General features: G+C 37.2%; 2 protein-coding genes and 1 long non-coding RNA gene across 5 annotated transcripts in view; 2 read left to right on the top strand and 1 right to left on the bottom strand.

Annotated features, from left to right (window-relative positions):
- Positions 1 to 1,779: 1,779 nt before the first annotated feature.
- LOC127944837 (uncharacterized) lies at positions 1,780 to 5,161 on the top strand. Of its 2 annotated transcripts, none has more exons than XM_052541142.1 (3): positions 1,780 to 2,097; positions 3,210 to 3,379; positions 4,569 to 5,161. In XM_052541142.1, exons 1-3 carry the CDS (start codon positions 1,941 to 1,943, stop codon positions 5,058 to 5,060), a joined length of 819 nt encoding a protein of 272 aa, XP_052397102.1. In that variant the 5' UTR covers positions 1,780 to 1,940; the 3' UTR covers positions 5,061 to 5,161. The 2 variants fall into 2 exon arrangements, with proteins under 2 accessions (XP_052397102.1, XP_052397104.1); XM_052541144.1 differs by having other exon boundaries at positions 1,935 to 2,143.
- Positions 5,162 to 9,260: 4,099 nt separating this feature from the next.
- LOC127944462 (retinoic acid-induced protein 2) overlaps positions 9,261 to 18,838 on the top strand; it is an 18,983-nt gene continuing 9,405 nt past the window's right edge. For both annotated transcript variants that reach the window (XR_008150362.1, XM_052540394.1), the window contains exon 1: positions 9,261 to 9,568. The gene's annotated coding sequence lies outside the window, so the exon portion shown is untranslated. The remainder of the gene's footprint in view (positions 9,569 to 18,838) is intronic.
- LOC127944463 (uncharacterized) lies at positions 9,563 to 15,279 on the bottom strand. The gene is made up of 3 exons (XR_008150363.1): positions 14,379 to 15,279; positions 14,127 to 14,252; positions 9,563 to 14,063 (listed from the first exon to the last, which is right to left on the bottom strand). It is a non-coding gene; the product is annotated as an uncharacterized LOC127944463 (long non-coding RNA).

The raw sequence follows: 18,838 nt of genomic DNA, 5'->3' as shown, positions 1-18,838 counted from the left end.
TGTTAATCCTAAAGCAGTGAAAACTCAGTCATCTGAATCAAATTATTCTCGATCCCCGCTCGAAGTTCCGATCTGAATCAAATGATTCGCTATCAGCGCTCCGAAGTTCCGATCTGACTCAAATGATTCGCGATCCGCGCTCCGAAGTTCCGATCTTACTCAAATGATTCGCGATCCGCGCTCCGAAATTCCGATCTGACTCAAATGATTCGCGCTCCGAAGTTCCGATCTGACTCAAATGATTCGCGATCCGCGCTCCGAAGTTCCTATTTTACTCAAATGATTCTCGATCCCCGCTCGAAGTTCCGATCTGACTCAAATGATTCGCTATCAGCGCTCCGAAGTTCCGATCTGACTCAAATGATTCGCGATCCGCGCTCCGAAGTTGCGATCTGAATCAAATGATTCGCTATCAGCGCTCTGAAGTTGCGATCTGAATCAAATGCGATCCGCGCTCCGAAGTTCCGATCTGACTCAAATGATTCGCGGTCCGCGATCCGAAGTTCCGATGTGACTCAAATGATTCTCGATCCCCGCTCGAAGTTGCGATCTGAATCAAATGCGATCCGCTCCGAAGTTCCGATCTGACTCAAATGATTCGCGATCCGACACAGATTTCAGACAGTGTGAACGGGAAACTGAAGTCACTTCTCTTCTGTAATTTCAGGACGCTCCCACCGCTTGTCTCTCGTCAAATAAATCTCGATCATAAATCAGATGAGGAATATAAACAGCAATCCTCTCGTCATGCTGAGCGATCCAGCTACAGTCTCAGTCTGTGTGTTTATGTTCTCAGATGATTTTTTAATACCAGTCGGATGTTCTGCTGCTTCGGGTTTATATTACAGCGTCAGAAAGAAACAAAGTGGGGTGATGTGAATGTGTTTGTGTGTTTTAGAGGCTCATGTTCAGTCAGGCGATCCATCTGTGAGGGAGATCTGTCAGATGATCTGTTCTTCTAATAATCAAGCGAGTGTATCACTGGTGATGAGGAAACAGATTTAGATGTTTCATTTATATACGCTCAAAACTAACAGTCAGCACTACTCTGTCTCATATGAAATATCTCAAATAATCAGCTCATTATTGTAATAAAATACATCATTCATCATTATACTAATATGATGTAAAAATATGTATAAAATTGATTTAAACTCGGGTGTAAAAGTGTCAAATATACTGAGAATGTCATTCAAATCACTCACATAATAACTCAAATCTGTCAAAATTCGTAACGACAAAATGAGTAGTCTATATATAATATTTTTGGATGAAATTAAATTGAATCCTAAGAATCTTGCAAAGATAAACTCCACAGTTTGATATAGATTTGGTCTAAAGTGTTTTTGTATATTTAGTTCCTATAGATTAGTGTGATTTAAACTCAGCACACAGCGGAGCTTCAGGAGGTTATTTTACTGCCGCTGAGATACTGTTAACATGATTGATATTATTTGGAATTATTTTAGTTTGATATTTTCTGTTTTCATTTTGGTGTATGTGTGATTTTGTGCATCTTTAATATGTCAGTTTTACCGATCATAAACATCTTAAAGACCTCTTCTAAACGTCTATTTGACATCTGATAGGAAACGATCTATAGATGTATTGCAGGTGAGCAAATACTCTATCACATACGTCTTGAAGATGTAATGCATGCATCAAAGAGAGTCTCGTGATGTCCGTGTGCTAGTATCAGGGTTAGATGATGGAGTAAGAGGCTGAAGCAGTGTTTCTACACACTCCGGTGTAGTAGGTGGCGGTATGTGCGTCTCACGAGTGTTTGTAAGCCGCCATTACTCTAACAGAAGGAGATTTCCAGTCTTCCGATCCATTAAGCTCGCGCTGAGTTGCGTCGCTGCGCTTGTTTACGCGTCCGTGCGCGCGCGCGCGCTTTCAGCGATTATGTAAAGTGACTCGCGAGCGCAGATTCACTCGCGATGACTGGACGATTGTGGACCCCCGAAGCGGAGGAGACGCTGATCGAGCTCTGGCAGGAGTCTGCGTGTCTGTACGACATCTCCTCCGCAGATTACCACAACCGAGAGGAGAAGGACAAGCGCTGGAAGGAGGTGGCCGATGCGCTGCAGATGCCCCGTGAGTTCAGCCTCGAGCCAGCGCGCGCATCCCTCGGAGAATCAATGTGTGTGCACGAAATACATGTTGACTTCTGGATGGATCTTGCTTATTTAAACCTAGTGGCAGAAGTGAATTAGGCTAATAAAATATCAAGGATTTATCCAAGATGTGATGTATAGTAGCCTAATCTCTACCATGTCAAATTGTCTCAAAATCGAATTAATTCGCTAAATTATGCAATAACCTGTATACAATTATGCATGTGCAGGAATGCATTGATGATTTGCATGGGCTGCCAACTGGAGTGAGATTTGAAAGCATGGGATTTAATACACTTCGTTTTTACATGGTTTCTTCTTCCCTTTCCAAACTTAAACCAATGCCTGCAAATATCTTAAACTTGAGCAGAAATTCATTAACCCTGAAAAAATAAAAATAAAAATGCATGTCTTCCTCAGTGTTGATTCCCAAACCTGCTTCTCGAGATATGCTTTCTTCAGATGCCACTTTAGACGTGAATACAATTGAGTTTTAAAACAAGAACAAACGTTTTTTCTTTTGCGTGGATTTAAGTTGATTTTTGAAATGTTTTGTTTTAACCAGACTCACTTCATCTTGATCATCTTCACGAAAAAAATAAGTGTTTTATCTTGCTTCACGTAATTGTGTTTTGATTTAAGAGTCTTTGGATGTTTGCACTTTTTAAAATATATTTTTAATTAGGTTATACTGTAATAGTTTTTGACAGTAAAATGAGTTAAAGTGAAATAGGATCTATTGGAAATAGTTTTCAAACACTGAAGCATTGCTAATACAAGACCTTTACATTCATCTCGACGCTCTTGTTACAAACAGTCACTACTAACTTTACCTGCATCTACTAGCTTATATTAAAATCTTAGAAGTGCATTACAGTTACTGTTATTACAATCTAGTTTCGTGCATGCATTTTATGATGCATTAAAACATTACGCTCTTGCTGTTTGCACACACATGCATTTTGAAGTCGTAGCTGTTCAATTTGGTTATGAAATGGAAATATGTGCATAACTGTAATTTAAGGTATGCGCTGCAGAAAACATCTGTTTGTTGCATTAAACAGTGCACACTTTCTGTCTGTAAATGCTCAGCTGAGGCGGTGGCGACCAGGGTGGCGTCTCTGAGGACTCAGTACGCCAGACTGAGGAAGTCCAAATCCAGCCGGAGCGAGAAGAAGCCCCTCACGATGAGGCAGCGCTGGCTCCTGAGGGCCCTCGACTTCCTGAAGCCACACATCGTTCATCGGCGAAGCGAGAACTCGGTACGTCCACAAACACAACCAAACCTGATGTGCATGGAGCTCACTGTTGTTTTCCCACATTTGAACTTGTCTTGGTTAAATGGGTGAATTTATTTTAATTATAAATGTCTATAATTAATCACAAAACTTGTAGAGTTTAACCCCAAAGTAACACTTTACACTAAGGTTCCATTTGTAAACTTTATTCAAAGCAATAACTAACAATCATTTTGTTACAGTATTTATTAATCTGTTAGTGTGCAGTAATCTGTTTTCATTTTAATTAATAAAAGCTTTAGAAGTATTGTTTTAATTTTTGGTTTAACTAATGTTGTGAAGTAAAATTAACAAACTGTAAAATGTTACCAACATTTATAAGCCTATAAATGATATGTTCTATAGTAATTATTATAAGATGTATTATTAATTTATTAAACGTTTAACAAATTTTATTTTGAGGGAATTTTTTCTTGCCTGGTTTTCATTTTTTCCAATTTTAATTTTAAATTTAAATTTTAATATTTGTAATCAAAGCATACATAATCAGTTGATTTTCAAAACGTATAAAGCTCAATGAAATTCTATTATTATTATTATGGATATATAGTATTATTATTAAATGTATTACTTATTTATTGCATTTGGAACAATATGATATCCAGATATATTTTTCCAAATTCAGTTTTCAGTTGAAATCTTTTTTTTATTTTTTATTTATATATTTTTGTAATAATCAAAGCATGCATAATCAGTTGATTTTCAAAACGTATAAAGTTTAATAAAACTATGTTATTATTTTTATTGATAAATATTATTCTTTATTATTAAGTTTAATATTAATTTGGCGGGATTTTTTCCCCCATGGATTTCATATTTTTCCAAATTCAGTTTTCAGTTTAAATCTTAAATCTATATATATATATATATACATTCAAAAATTTTTTTTTTTTTTTGTAATAATCAAAGCATGCATAATCAGTTTATAAAGTTCATTAAATCTTTAACAACTGTATTTTTTTTCCGGAAACTTAATTCAATTATTTCTCTATTTATGATTTCATGCAAATGCATTGCCAATGAAATGAAGGCATGAATCATAAACAGGTGAATCTTTTAAACGTTCAACAAATGAAAACTGTGAACTACTGAACTGTGAGAGTCTGGCGTGAGTCTTTAAGACTGATCGTGTCTGTTCTTGCTCTTCTTGTAGCTGGGCTTGCCGTCCTCTGATAAAGCGGAGGACGCTCTGGACGAGTCGGATGAAATGTCTCAGGAGACGGATAAAGAAGTGGATAGCTTCGACTCCATCAGTGTGTGTCTCTCCCCGATGCCTGACACTCCAGACACCGGGATCCCTGAGGAAACAGCCTCGTGCTCTCCGTCTCCCCGCAGCACATCCGGCAAACGCACACGCTCCTCCGAACCCGACATCGAGCTGCAGAAGCTGGAGGTACTGAAGCAGATGTCCGCTAAGGTCCTGGAGAACCCGTCTCTGGACGCCGCGGCGGTCTTCTCCAGCCAGGTGGCCCTCGAGTACCGTCTGCTCCGAGACCCCAGCGTCCAGATGCGCGTCCGCAGACAGATCATGGCTCTTCTCTACGAAGCACAGGATTCAGAGAGACTTCCCCGAGCGTCCACGAGACACGGACAGAGAGCGCTCAAAACAGAGGACGACGTCACTTGGATTAACACTAACATATAAATTAGAAAAATTATGTTTTTTTACATTGTACTGAACTGTTTTTCCTATAGTGGAGGCTTTGAGATAATCTACATGTGAAGTAATAAAACTCTCCAACTCTTCATGTGTGTGTTTTTTGTAGCTGTGAGATTATGAATAATCAAACCACTATTTGAGTGTAAGGATAGCATCTGTCCAGCAGGTGGCAGCACCGGGTAAGTGCGCAGCTCGATAGACGCTGAAATGCCCCCGAAAAACATTAAATTCATAATATAAAGTTAACTTTAAAAGCAAGATAAAGCCTTAGAAATATATGCTTTGATTTACTTATTATATATGCATTTTATTTTATAATTTGGATTCACATTTTTATGTTTTTTTGTACCTATAACAAAATATTTATTCTTAATGTACAAATAATTTTAAGCAAAATAAAACCCTAAAAATATATACTATAATTTACTTACTATATATGCATTTTTATTTGAGAATTTGTATTCATATTTTGTATTTATATTTTTATGTACCTACAACAAAAAATGTATTCGTGATACAAAAATTATTTTAAGCGAAATAAAACCCTTGAAAGGAATTTTACAACAGGATGTAAAATTATAGTATCTTTAAAAATAATGAAAAAAAAAAAAAAAAAAAATATATATATATATATAATTTTACTTAATATAAATTTGAACATAGTATAAATTTAAAAACTAGAAATTTAAACAAATGCATATATTTTTAATTAAAAATACATTTAAATAAATGATGTATGCATTACGTCTACTGCAGTTGAACTGTGTTACTGTCTTACTATATATCATTTTATCTTATATTTATTTCTTTTATTTCAGGTGATATTTGTGTGACCAGTTGACTTTCATTCACAGTTAATTATATTTCAGTCCATTTGTGTGGGGCATGTTGTCACACGGGAAAATGAAAAAGGTAATAAAACTTATTGTAGCATTTCTAAATATATATTTTCTGTGTAACAACCGATGTTTTCATTAAATAACACATATAGCCATTCTGTAAATCATTAATAAAATTAATAGTAGATAATGAAATTATTAATTAGACGTATAATTAGCCTCTACAACTAACAATAAATGACATTTAAGTGCTAAAATTATTAAAACATAACAGAACTATAAATATATATTTATATATATAAAAAATATATATATTTTCTACATTGTACCATACAAACATTTTCTAATTTTCGTGCTAAAATAAGAACTTAAATAAAAATAAACCTAAAAAAAAAATGCATATTCAAAAGTACAGCGCGAAATTACTAAAATAAGTATGAAAACCGAAAATATAAAACTGAAAGCTAGTATTAATAAACATAAAACTATATATGCTATAATACTAAAATAACAGTTTGTGACAACTAGCCCCGGTGAGATTCAGCATTGATTTCTGGAAGAACACAGCAGTCTTCTTTGAGAGGCCGGTTTTACATCACAGTGATTCGTGCGTCAGTGACAGGAAGTGGACGTTCTGACAGGAAGTGCTCTCTCATGGTGATGGAGGGATGATGGGAAGGCGGGATGCTTTGACCTAAATTCACACTCGTGTCGCAGGGAAAGATGCCACTTCCGGTTTTCTCTCACATCTGCTCATTACAGAGCATTCAACAACACCATCATTTACTTACATTCACTTCTTCTCTTTCATCTCAGAGCTCTTCTGTCTCTCATCCTCTGTCTTTATCTCTCTCTCCCCGTCTTCTTCATGTTTTCTAGTTAGTGTTTCTTCTGCTCTTCTTTCACAGTCGCAAATAGTAGATGAACAACAACAAATTAGCACTAGATTTTCTTTGAGAAGTACAAGTAATCCTATATTTGGTCACTTTATGATTGACAGCTGTCTTATCAGTGTAAGTCAATGGGAGATTTTAAAATGTTACATATTTACAATTGTCTTTCTTTTTATTTATAAGTATAATTTCATTTGTAGGTGTGCTTTTTAATACATTTATTTGTATTTATTTATTTAAAGTTGATCATAAGTATATTTATCACAGTAAATAAATAGCACACAGCTGAGATTGTTTATAAATACAATTTAAATAAATCAGATAAACAAGCAGAAAAAAAAAACTAAACAAATAACACAGCTGCAGCAGATTTTGTTTATAAATAAAATTAATACAAGTATATTATATGACAATAAATAAATAGCACAAAGCTGCATTTTTTAATAAATAAAATGAAAATAAATCAGATAAACAAACAAACTAAATAAATAAATAGCACACCTACAGCTGAGATTGTTTATAAATAAAACTAATATAATTCAAATAAATGAACAAAAAAACCCTAAAATTAAATAAATAACACAGCTGCAGCTGATATTGTTTATAAATAAAGTGAATAAAAATAAATTACATAAATAAATAGCACACCTACAAAGGTTTTTATACATAAAATGAATACAAATTAATTAAATAACAACAAATCAATTAATAAATAACACACCTATAGCTGAGATACTTTTTAAATATAAATATAGCTTAGACTGTAGGCATACTATCTATTTTATTTAATTTATTTTTATTTATTAATATAATTTCAGCTGTAGGATGTGCTATTTGAGGACAGTAGGTTTATATAAAATATAAATATATATTATAAACGTGAATTCATGCATTTATTTCCACATACAATAACCCCTGGATATATCCAGACATAAATGCTGTTTTGTGAAGGTTTTGTCGCTAGTAAGTGAACAGCTAATTCCCAGCCAGTCCTCCTGCGAGAGGAACAGAAGGTTGGGGAAGTGACTCAGCGGCTGGCGGGTCATTTAGAGCCATTAAACCCCCCCTCCAGCAGATCCAGGCCTGCAGGCGTGACCCGCGGCACATAGAGAGTCTCCTGGGAGCAGAAACACCCCCCGCTTCAGACCGAGCCGTCAATGAAAACTAATCCTGCATCAGCCTCGGGAAGCCAAACCTCAGCCGTGTCATCATCTTCATCAGCCTGCTTCACTTGCACTTGTGATACGGCTGCTTTAAGCTACCGTAGTAAAACTGTGCCACTGTCAACAAAACCAGAAAGGTTAAAATACAACACCAAAAAGCTGCTTCTTATCAGAATTCAGTATTGGTTACCAATGTGCAGTGAAAGGGATTTCAGCTGAAAACAGTGAACTCGACTTGAAAAGCAATGCTTTCTAATGTCTACAACCACAAAAATTTCCATTAATATCTCAATGTGTGACATGCATCATGGCGATACCATGTTTTTGCATGTTACTGTAGTAATACTGGATGTTGCTCAATGCATGTGCAAACAATCCATACTATTATCATAGTAACATGTTCAAAAGCATGCTACTGATATGATGCATGTATGTACATTAAAAAGTTGTATAGTCATAGCACATGCCCTAAAACATATCACTATGATGCATGTGCAAAAAACATGGAATTACCATGGTGACATGTAGTACTATGATGCATATATATAAACCATGGTTTATTATCTTGTTTTTAAACATGGTTTGATATGCTGTTTTAGGTGGGCATCATATAATACCATGTTTTTGGACGTTAACATATATCATATTTTTGCATAATACCATGTTTTGGGACATGCACTATGACTATGGCCATGTTGTAATCCCATGTTTTTGGACATGTTTATGTACATGCATGCACTACCAACGCTATGATAATAATATATATATATATTTAAACATGCATCATAGTAATACCACATTTTTATGTGTTTTAAAACGTTACCATGATAATAATGTGTTTTGCACATGCATCATGCTGATACAGTGTTTTTCATTCTGGTCATGCTATGAAAATACCATGTTTTATTTTTCTTTGCATATGCATCATGCCTTAACACCATGTTTTCATATGCACCATGGTAACACCATGTTTTGTGTACATTCTTCAGTGTAATACCACGTTTTTGTACATGCATTATGATCTGTTTTGGACAGATACCTTGAATCAGGGTAATACCATGGTATATTCAAAAATGCCATGCTTTTATCGTCACTGTACCACAGCACACCTACAGTTACTGTAGTAAGGGAAATGCAATGAATAATAATGTATTATTTATTATACATTAGGATGATGCGGTTTGGATGCTATTGGCGGAGAGAGAGAGAGAGAGAGAGAGAGAGAGAGAGAGAGAGAGAGACTGTGTGTGTGTGTGTGTGTGTGTGTGTGTGTGTGTGTGTGTGTGTGTGTGTGAGAGAGAGAGAGAGAGAGAGAGGATCAGCGTCTGTACGGCCACAGACAAGCGTCACACCGACACACATCCGTCGCGCTTTACGGTGAAACGCTGAATCGCGCGACACAGGCCTGCGTCCGCCACCGTAAACCGACACACATAGCGGATTGTTCGCGTCTCATATGAGACACACGAGCAGACAAACCCTCCCTTAGGAATCCGACGAGTGCTTAATGACAGCGACCGAGCGACTGGCCAGCAAGAAAACCGAGGAAAATCCAGGAATAACGCCGGATTCCGGGACGACTTTGTGTTCATTCCCAGGTAACGCGTGCTCGCCTTTCATTAACGTGCGCGTGATTGTCAGTGATGGGTTTTAGAGATCGTTTCATGAATTGGCACAGGACTACATTGCTTTATTCCCTGTATAACGTTATATAGTGCTATAATAGTACAGTATATAATGTGTATCCAATAACAGGGTGTCGTAGGATACAGAAACAGACATCACACCCCACAGTAAACCCGTCGGGCGGCTGCACAGGTGCAGCTCTCGTGGATTTAAAGGGATTCGCAAACCACAGATCGTATTGAACCTCTTAAGGACATTATATACTCTTATACTTAAACAATTAGACCGCGTAGTAGGAAAAAAAATGACGTGGATAAAGATTTACGCGTCTCTGATTGATGCGTTGTTGAAATAACAGAAATGATGTTGGTCTTAAAGGGACAGATCACCTAAAAATGCTAATTTAGTCCGTGTTTACTCACCCTTACGATGTTAAAACATCGTGAATTTACTGTATTTAATGACGCAAAAACAAATTTAGCCCAATATCATTGGCAATCTGTTTCATACAATGCAAGTGGATGGGGACTAAACCCGATGAGGGTAAAAAAAAAAAATTATAACTTTATAAATTATAATAATATCCTTCTGCCCTTTTGGAATAGTTTTGTGTGAGGAACTGCCATAATTCTCAATTATTCTGTAAATTAGATTTGTAATTTTTGGTGTACTGTTCCTTTAACGTGTGCGCCTTGGGAATTGTGGGGTCAGATATGTTTCCAAATAGCTTATGGGTAACACAAGAGCTCCCTAGTGGGGGATATTTGAATAATTAGTTGTGGTGATGGTAGGAACTCTTAATCTGACATTTTTTAAATCGTTCTGACATTTTGTGCAGCAGCTTTGAGGAGAGAGGCTACAGAAATGCTTTTGACTTTAAACACTGTATAGACGCATTGGGCATGATTGCAGAGAATTAAATCTCATTGTTTTTTTTCTCAATATGAGAGCATCTTACAAACACGTTTATTAGTTCTAATATAAGTGCAATGTACATCAAATCAACAACAGCACAGTGAAGCTTCCTGAAAAGCGTAAAAATGCTGAAACACCGATGCAAAGACATGATTATGATGTTCCAGACTCTGGTAATGCTGCACATGGGATTGTAACTGCATTCTTGATGAGGCTGTGACATCATAATGGAGCTGGATGGTGTCCGTGGCAACTGTAGAATTGTTTATGTCCTTGGTAACCATTCCGTCAATTGAGTTAATCAATGCTTCCTCACGGACTCACGTGCACTTCTGAAAGCATTAGGTCACGTTTGCAGGATTGAAAGCTTTGGGGGTCAAACTGAGGCTGGGTTTTCTTGACCTTTGCACACACACGTTCAGGACAACCAACCATCGTCAGTTCATTAAATTGGCCTGAAGGGCAATCGTAAGCGCATTAGTATTCACACATTAGCACCAGTCAACACCCACTTCCCTATAGTCAACCATTTAGCATGCAATAATATAAGAAAAGTGTACATTAGAAAGACGATATATGCATGTTATGGGGCTCTTTTATTATTGCCTTTTCCCCCTCACATATTTTAGTAATCATCCTAAATTAGTTATCATTCGAAAGTTGAAACTTCAAAAATTCATCTTGTGAAAACTGAAATCGGACATTGGACCCTGTTGCATTTTGTAACTTATAAAACCTTTTTTTTATGTCTGCAAAAATTTTATAAAAGAAACATGCGAGCGGAATCGGACATTGTTTTACCATACTTTAAATCCTTTCAGCAGGCTCCTCCCCTTAGTGGGGATTTTTTTACTACAATTTTTTACTAGTGGATAAATCAATACAATATTTTATCATTGAAATCTTTTCTAATCTTGACAAATCACATATTATTGGAAAGGTCTAAGTCTCAAGGTTCCGTATACGGTGACTATTTTAGTAATATTCTGACATATCTATGCATTTGTGACGAATTGCATTAAAAAAAAATCTAGTTTGGCTATCAACTAGTGGCTATTTTTGGTATAGCACCTAAACAACATCTTATAGGTACCTCCACTTTTTTGTAATATCAACTTCAAATTTGGAACATATCTTTAAACATGGCTTTGATTTGATGACTATTTAAGCAGTTTTTTTTAGTATTGTATGTTTCCTTTAAAGTAAACGTAAACTTCTGTAACTTTTTTTTACACTTTCATAGTTTGCTATTTTTTTCAGCAATAACTTGCTGATTATTTTCTTTAAACATACTGCAATTAAGTTAATAAGATCTTCTGAGAGGTTGGTTGCCAGGATTTTCGGGTGTGTGCAATAATATTATAAATTGTACATCATAAAGACATTATTTGTTAATACTATTTTTTTATAATTTTCAAAATACTAAGAAAATGTTTTTCAACATTTATATATGCATACAGAATATTCACAATATATTCACAACCATTTTACCGGCTACATACAATTAAGTTAAATTTAGTAATGTTTGTATTGTCAAAAGGTCAGTTTTTTTAAGCTGTACTTTCTTTTTATGTGTGTTTTTTTGTAAAACCATAGTGGACACTAGAGAATGGATTCTAGGTTTAGAAAATCTGTGTGATTTCCGAGTAGCTGCCTAATCTTATTTTAGGCCTTAAGCCACAGGACAGTTAACTCAGGAATGTCCTGCATTGACGGCGTCAGACTTACTGTCCTCTCGTCTTTTGGGTTGTGCTTTTAAAATGCAGAAGGAGATAGATCACGTGTGTGTGTGTGTGTGTGTGTGTGAAAGAATGTTGTTGCATTTTGGGGGGGTGAACAACCACAGATGATGCACAGAGTCACGACGCAAATGTTCAGACAAACAATCATCTATTTAAACATTGCATTTCATGCAAAAACTGCCAATTTAACAGCCTCTTCATAATCTAATTTTCTTGTTAGATTGTGCTTCGGATTGAATTGCAGTGTTAATGCCGAGCTGGCTAGTTTATGGTATTGTATTTAGGTGTTGATCACTCTTACCGGTTTTGTTCAAATGTGCCAATCCTTTCAGGAGTACCTGTCATGTGCTGCTGGTGTTCAGAGTGTTTTAAGCATGTTACTGCAAAGTAACTAATATCCGAGAAGTTGCTAGGTCATTATTGTGCAGTTGCTGAGGTCTTCTGGATGGTTTCTGAGGTCTTGCTATAGCTGGTGTTTTTTTTATACACTAATTGTATGCATCTGTCCAACATAGATCTCTCTAGTATGTAGTTGACTTTACTCTGAGATCCAGAACATAACTTCCCAGGACAGTTTTCATCTGCTGTCACCCAACACCTCGTTCCAGCAGGTGATGCAGTACAGAAGTGTTTGATTGCACTGTACTCATTAGATTAGAATCTCCTGTCATGTCCGTTTCATGTTTTCGGTCGAGTAGGTGCTCATGAGATTGTCTCATTGTTTCCTGTATAGACTCTGACCCTGTTGTCATAACAGTAAGCTGAAGTTACCACGCATGAGAGCCATTTAGCTGTTAATGATAACGAATGGATAGGATGAGCTGCTGTCTGCCCTACACAGATCATGTTACCTCATATTTAATTAAAACGCCCCACCAATGGAGCCTATTTATAGCATCTGCCACCACAGTCCACTGGTGGGGCGTCCCAGAGCTGTAAACCACTGATCTCAGACCAGTTTGGGGTTTTATGTGTTTTATGTGTGCTGAAGTAAGATCAGTAATTTGTAAAATGTAATTATACCTTTAAATGCTTAATAAAATGTGTTTATTACATCGAAGAAGGGGCGAGTCATATCTTGTGAGTGAAAACAAAGAACACCCTAGCAACTACCCAGAAGACCTTAGCAACACATTTGCAGCAACCCAGAAAACGCTAGCAACCAGCTACGATGGCACCTTTTTAGTATCCACATAGAAAACAACCCAGATAACGTTACACACCATTTAGCAACCAGATAGCAATGCCCTTAGCAACCACTATACAACAGCCTAGCAATCACATAGCAACATGCTGAGAACCACTCGGTACACCCTAGCAACACTTTTAACACTAAACAAAGTTGCAGCCTCCCAGAAAACCCTAGCAACCCACCAAAACATATTTGTAGTCGCATAGCAACATTTTAAAAACGTCTGAGTATCTACATAGGAAAGTCTTAGAAGACCCTAGCAACCACTCAGCAGCACCCTAAAATTATCCAAACACTTTAACAACTGCATTAACTAGTCTGCAGTCTCCCAGGAAACCCTAGCAACGCACCTGGCAACCACCCCATAACATCTCTGCAGCCACAAAGACTGGTTTACAGCGGTAACCAAGGAAACACTTTAAGCTCCACCTGCTGAGGTGTTCACAAGCGCTTTGTTTACAGCGGTAACCAAGGAAACGTCTTAAGCTCCACCTTCTGAGGTGTTCACAAGCGCTTTGTTTACAGCGGTAACCAAGGAAACGTCTTAAGCTCCACCTTCTGAGGTGTTCACAAGCGCTTTCTTTACAGCGGTAACCAAGGAAACGTCTTAAGCTCCACCTGCTGAGGTGTTCACAAGCGCTTTGTTTACAGCGGTAACCAAGGAAACGTCTTAAGCTCCACCTTCTGAGGTGTTCACAAGCGCTTTGTTTACAGCGGTAACCAAGGAAACGCCTTAAGCTCCACCTGCTGCGGTGTTCACAAGCGCTTTGTTTACAGCGGTAACCAAGGAAACGCCTTAAGCTCCACCTGCTGCGGTGTTCGCAAGCGCTTTGTTTACAGCGGTAACCAAGGAAACGTCTTAAGCGTCACCTGCTGCGGTGTTCACAAGCGCTTTGTTTACAGCGGTAACCAAGGAAACGCCTTAAGCGTCACCTGCTGCGGTGTTCACAAGCGCTTTGTTTACAGCGGTAACCAAGGAAACGCCTTAAGCTCCACCTGCTGCGGTGTTCACAAGCGCTTTGTTTACAGCGGTAACCAAGGAAACGCCTTAAGCTGAAAGACAGTGAATCTTTACACCCCTACTAATAGTTGTAGTGTTTTTAGTGGTGATTCTGGAGTTTGTTGGTCTTCAGTAATACTGAACCTGAAGTCTTTATGCTGTTGCTATAATCTCTTGTCTGTATGTGTGATGTTTGAAGCATCATCTGTACGACTGTTGGCCTGTGTGCATGTTTGTACCCCCCACACAGGCTGTGCCGGGCCGTCCCATGCAGATGCACAAATGCACCATTCATGGCCTGATAAGATTCACAGGACAGCTGTGCTCTGGGCCCAGCGATGACCTTGAAGTGGGCAGAACCAGCAGGTGTTATGGGTCCAGTTATCACCCGAGAACCAATACAGTGCTGAGCTGGAGACAGACTGAATGTTTGCAGTCAACGCCCTGCAGTGTCTGCTTCTAGATTCAATAAAAGACACTGTTTGGGTCCTGTTTGTTCTTAAAACTAAAGAGCTGCACTGCTGCCTATAGGTTACTGTTAAGCTCATTCTGATTCTAAGCTAACAGATAGCCTATAAACAAAGCAAGGCACCTTTTTAGAATGGGCACAAAGTTGTTTAAAAATGAAAGGTGGTCAAGAATCACAAATGGTTAATCTTTAATTACATTGAACTTATGAGTTCAGCTACATATTTGAAATAAAATATTCATTTGTTTCAATATGTATATATTTTAATTATATTCAAAATAAGTATTTTTCATTGACATTTATATATTTATGTAAATTTGGGTTTTTAATTCCATTTACAAACTGATAAATGTTAAATGTGAGATACCGTAATTAATATAAAATTATATCTAAGTGTTTATAAATAACTATACACACACAATTATATTTCTTTATATATATATTTGTTATATATGTCATATATATATTTTTTCCACTAGGGCCATTTAAAAAAAAAAAAAGAAATGTCTGATGCGTGGCTTATTGGTATAAAGTTGTAAAACAATGAATGTGTTTCATTTGTACATAATGTCAGTACAGGGAGGAAGCTTTGTTGCTGTAATGCATGCTCAGAATAGCTGACCTGGGGTCAGGTCCTTGTGTAAACACCATTTAATTAAATTCAGTGTTTGTGTGTCCTTTAAAGCATTACATTTTCCATGTTGCCTAGCTATTTTCTGTCTCCCACTGTGCCAAAGATCTGTTTTGTACCCTGTTTGCACCTTGAACTGGTGCAGATTTAAAAAAGCATTTAATTTAGGCCCATCCATGACTCTGAATCCTAAATACAGCTCTCAGGAGATTTTTACACCACTTCTAATGGCTTTAAATAAGAGTAGTTTTGTCAGAGATGTCTGTCAGTGTGCATTAACAGAGCACACTACACACACACACTGCTCTTTTAAACTCTCTTCTGTCTAAAAGGTAAACAGCTATATAAAGACTGTTCAGTTTCTTGCACAGACTGATCGTTTTGTGTCTTTACACATCAATGTATTGCCATAAGCCACAGGGTTTAATTTGGTTTTGTTTGTGTATATATATTTATTTTTTACTTTTATTGTATGTTTTAGCTGTGATCCCCATCCACTTCCAATATAAGACAGATGGACTGCAATGGTTTAAGTTAAAAATCCTTTTATGTGTTCTAATGAAGAAACCAAGTCATCTACATCTTGGATGCCCTGGGGGTAAGCAGATAAACATCTAATACATTTATTAGGTGAACTATCAGTTAACCGGGTGCTAATCATTCTTTTATGATTCAATTTAGACCAATCAACATTTTTTATGCAACTGACTTCAAAAAGTTATGACTGATCTTGCAGAAAAAATTAATGACTGAATTTTAAGACTGGTCCAAGTTCAATTAGAACACTTCAGGAACCAATAAAAATGCAAATCAGTTGATGAGCAAAACTATTTGATCAATCATATCTAATCTTTTTGGTGGGAAAACCAAACTGAAGTCAAACAAACTCTAGTCTACAACAAAAATCCATCATGACAGACTCATTTTGTGATTTTGCCAAGAGACTTGTTAAGCTAGTGGAAACCTAACCGTGCTAACATCATTACCAGATCGACTACACTGAGAAAAGACAACTGGGTTGTACGTGAGATCAGGGTGGAGGTGGATTGGAGAATTGTTTCTAGGCTCCATCTCAATGGTGCGGCAGCTTCAGCACGCTACACAGGAGATGGATTTATTAGCCCTGCGGTTGGCATGACAACAGCGCCTGTGGATGGAATAGAAGATTGTTGCTAAATTGTTCCATCTGTTCCAATTTCCAGCTGTAGAATGGATAGAATGGAGTTTGCCCTGCATGGGATTTGTGCTCTATTATCTGATAAAAGAACGTAGATGAAGACAAATCCTGGATAGATTCTTCTAGATGAAGCCATGTTATCGTATCAAGCCAGTAAGTGTATCAGATGGAGGGACAAATGGCTTTCTTATGTGCAATCAAACATAAAATCTACAGTTTATCACTAAAGTTGTTTATCACACCAATTATTTGCATTTGTCTAACGCCGTGTCCCATTTAAATCAATGGTGGCATCTTTTATTGAATATTTAAATATTATAAATCAATTATTTCAGGCTATCATTTAAATGTTTTATTTAATTTTAATGTTATCAGTATGAAACACTTTCAGTAAACACTATCATTGCAATAGCAGTTTTCACTTCTGTTTCTGTCCTTTTTGCTATGTGCCAGCCATGTGCTTTTGTAGTGACAGATAAAGTTAGTCATACTCTAGAATATTCTTCTTAGGTGTGAGCAAATTATATATAGACTTAATAAAATTGTAAAGGTAAAGTTTGACCCAGACATTTCTTGATGGTTTTCACCTTTTAAAGCATCACAACATCATAATTTAGCTCTAATTACTGGGCAAACTGAATCATATGAGATCACTTTTTTCTGTTTTGTTGATGCATATATTTGCGATGCGGCAACAGCAGATGGTGATGTTTATCTGTGATGTTTTTAGCTCTGATTTAGTGTCGAGATCTAACCGATCTCACCTGCTGCTGTGAACGCACACGCTCGTGCTTCTGTAATGCTGTTTGCATTAACTGTCTCACGCTGCAGAAATCTTTCAGCCCACAGAAAGCCCATCTGGGGTGAAGTATCTCAGAAACAAATCATACAGAGGGTTTGGCGACCCACCTTGTTGGCTTTCCAATGCTAGAGTGTAATTTATCGACTTTTATCCCAGCTTAGGATTTATTTCAAAGTTTTTGGCTGTTCCTCTCAGGTTGTATTTGTGTAGCATTTGAAGCATGTGTTTGTCTTCCAAAGACTTCAACAAACGCACCATTTCGAGCCAAGTTACGTCGCTCGGCGACTTTGGCATAGAGAATGTGGAGGCTAAGACTAATTTTAAATTAAAGTCATGTTTGTGCAAAGACTAATGGGGAAAATGCACCTCAGACGTGTGATGTTACTTGATGCAGGGTTGCAGCAAGGACACTAAAGGTGATAAAGTTAAGTTTGAATGTAAATGTTCAGAGGTTCATCTAGACACTGGATTAACAGACAGTTTATTTAACCTATGGTTATGTTAGGTTAGGTTGTGCTTCACAACATAATTCGAGACATAAAAGTCCTGCAAGACAGTATAGAAAACACGTGTGACTATTTGGAGTGGTCTGATCTGGGATCGTTTTTAAACCCCAGCACCCGTCGGTTGAGGGTTGATTTAGAATCGGTGAGAAACCCCGTCACTGAGTAATCACAGAGGAGCAGATGTGTCGAGGTCATCTTGCTTCCTTATCTGACTTTTTCCACTGTCCTTCCATCAGTTTGGCAATGGAAATTCAGTGCTTTAGAAGTGGTTCTGAAATTCACCCTGGGACACAATGGTCCTAAATCAGTTGGCAGCTTTCTTTTGTTTTGCAGCTTGCCTGAAAAAACGCAGATAAGGCAGTTCTCGCACTGCTAGCATGAGCCTGCCACCCAACCTTCATCAGCACTGCATTTATTTTTTTGTATGATTTACTGACGGAGGAAACGAGTACATTTTTTAAATGTTTCAGATAAAATCATTGATGAAATGTTTGTGGTAGTGAAAAGAGACATGCAAAAGTTGGTTTTAGTGTCATTTGTGGTTGTTGCACGTGCTCCGGTCATCCTATTAGCATGCCAAAAAATGTTGCAATGTTTAATGGGTGCTTAACGCAGACCAAAAAATTGCCGCTTTGAAAGATTCCTCCATTTTTGCATGCCCTGATCTTTTTTTCCCCCCCTCACTTTGTTTTGCTTTTTCGTTCCTCCCTCCCTCTTTCTATTTCTCTCTTCTTCAAGGTACTCCCTCTTTCATCCTTTCTGTCTCTTTGGCATTCATTCACTCTCTGTGTGTTTGCCAGAGGGAGGT

The sequence above is a fragment of the Carassius gibelio genome, chromosome A23 (genome assembly GCF_023724105.1).
Source record: "Carassius gibelio isolate Cgi1373 ecotype wild population from Czech Republic chromosome A23, carGib1.2-hapl.c, whole genome shotgun sequence".
Classification (NCBI taxonomy): Eukaryota; Metazoa; Chordata; class Actinopteri; order Cypriniformes; family Cyprinidae; genus Carassius; species Carassius gibelio.
The sequence above is the reverse complement of the archived record's forward strand: the minus strand, read 5'-3'. Positions and strand labels throughout refer to the sequence as shown.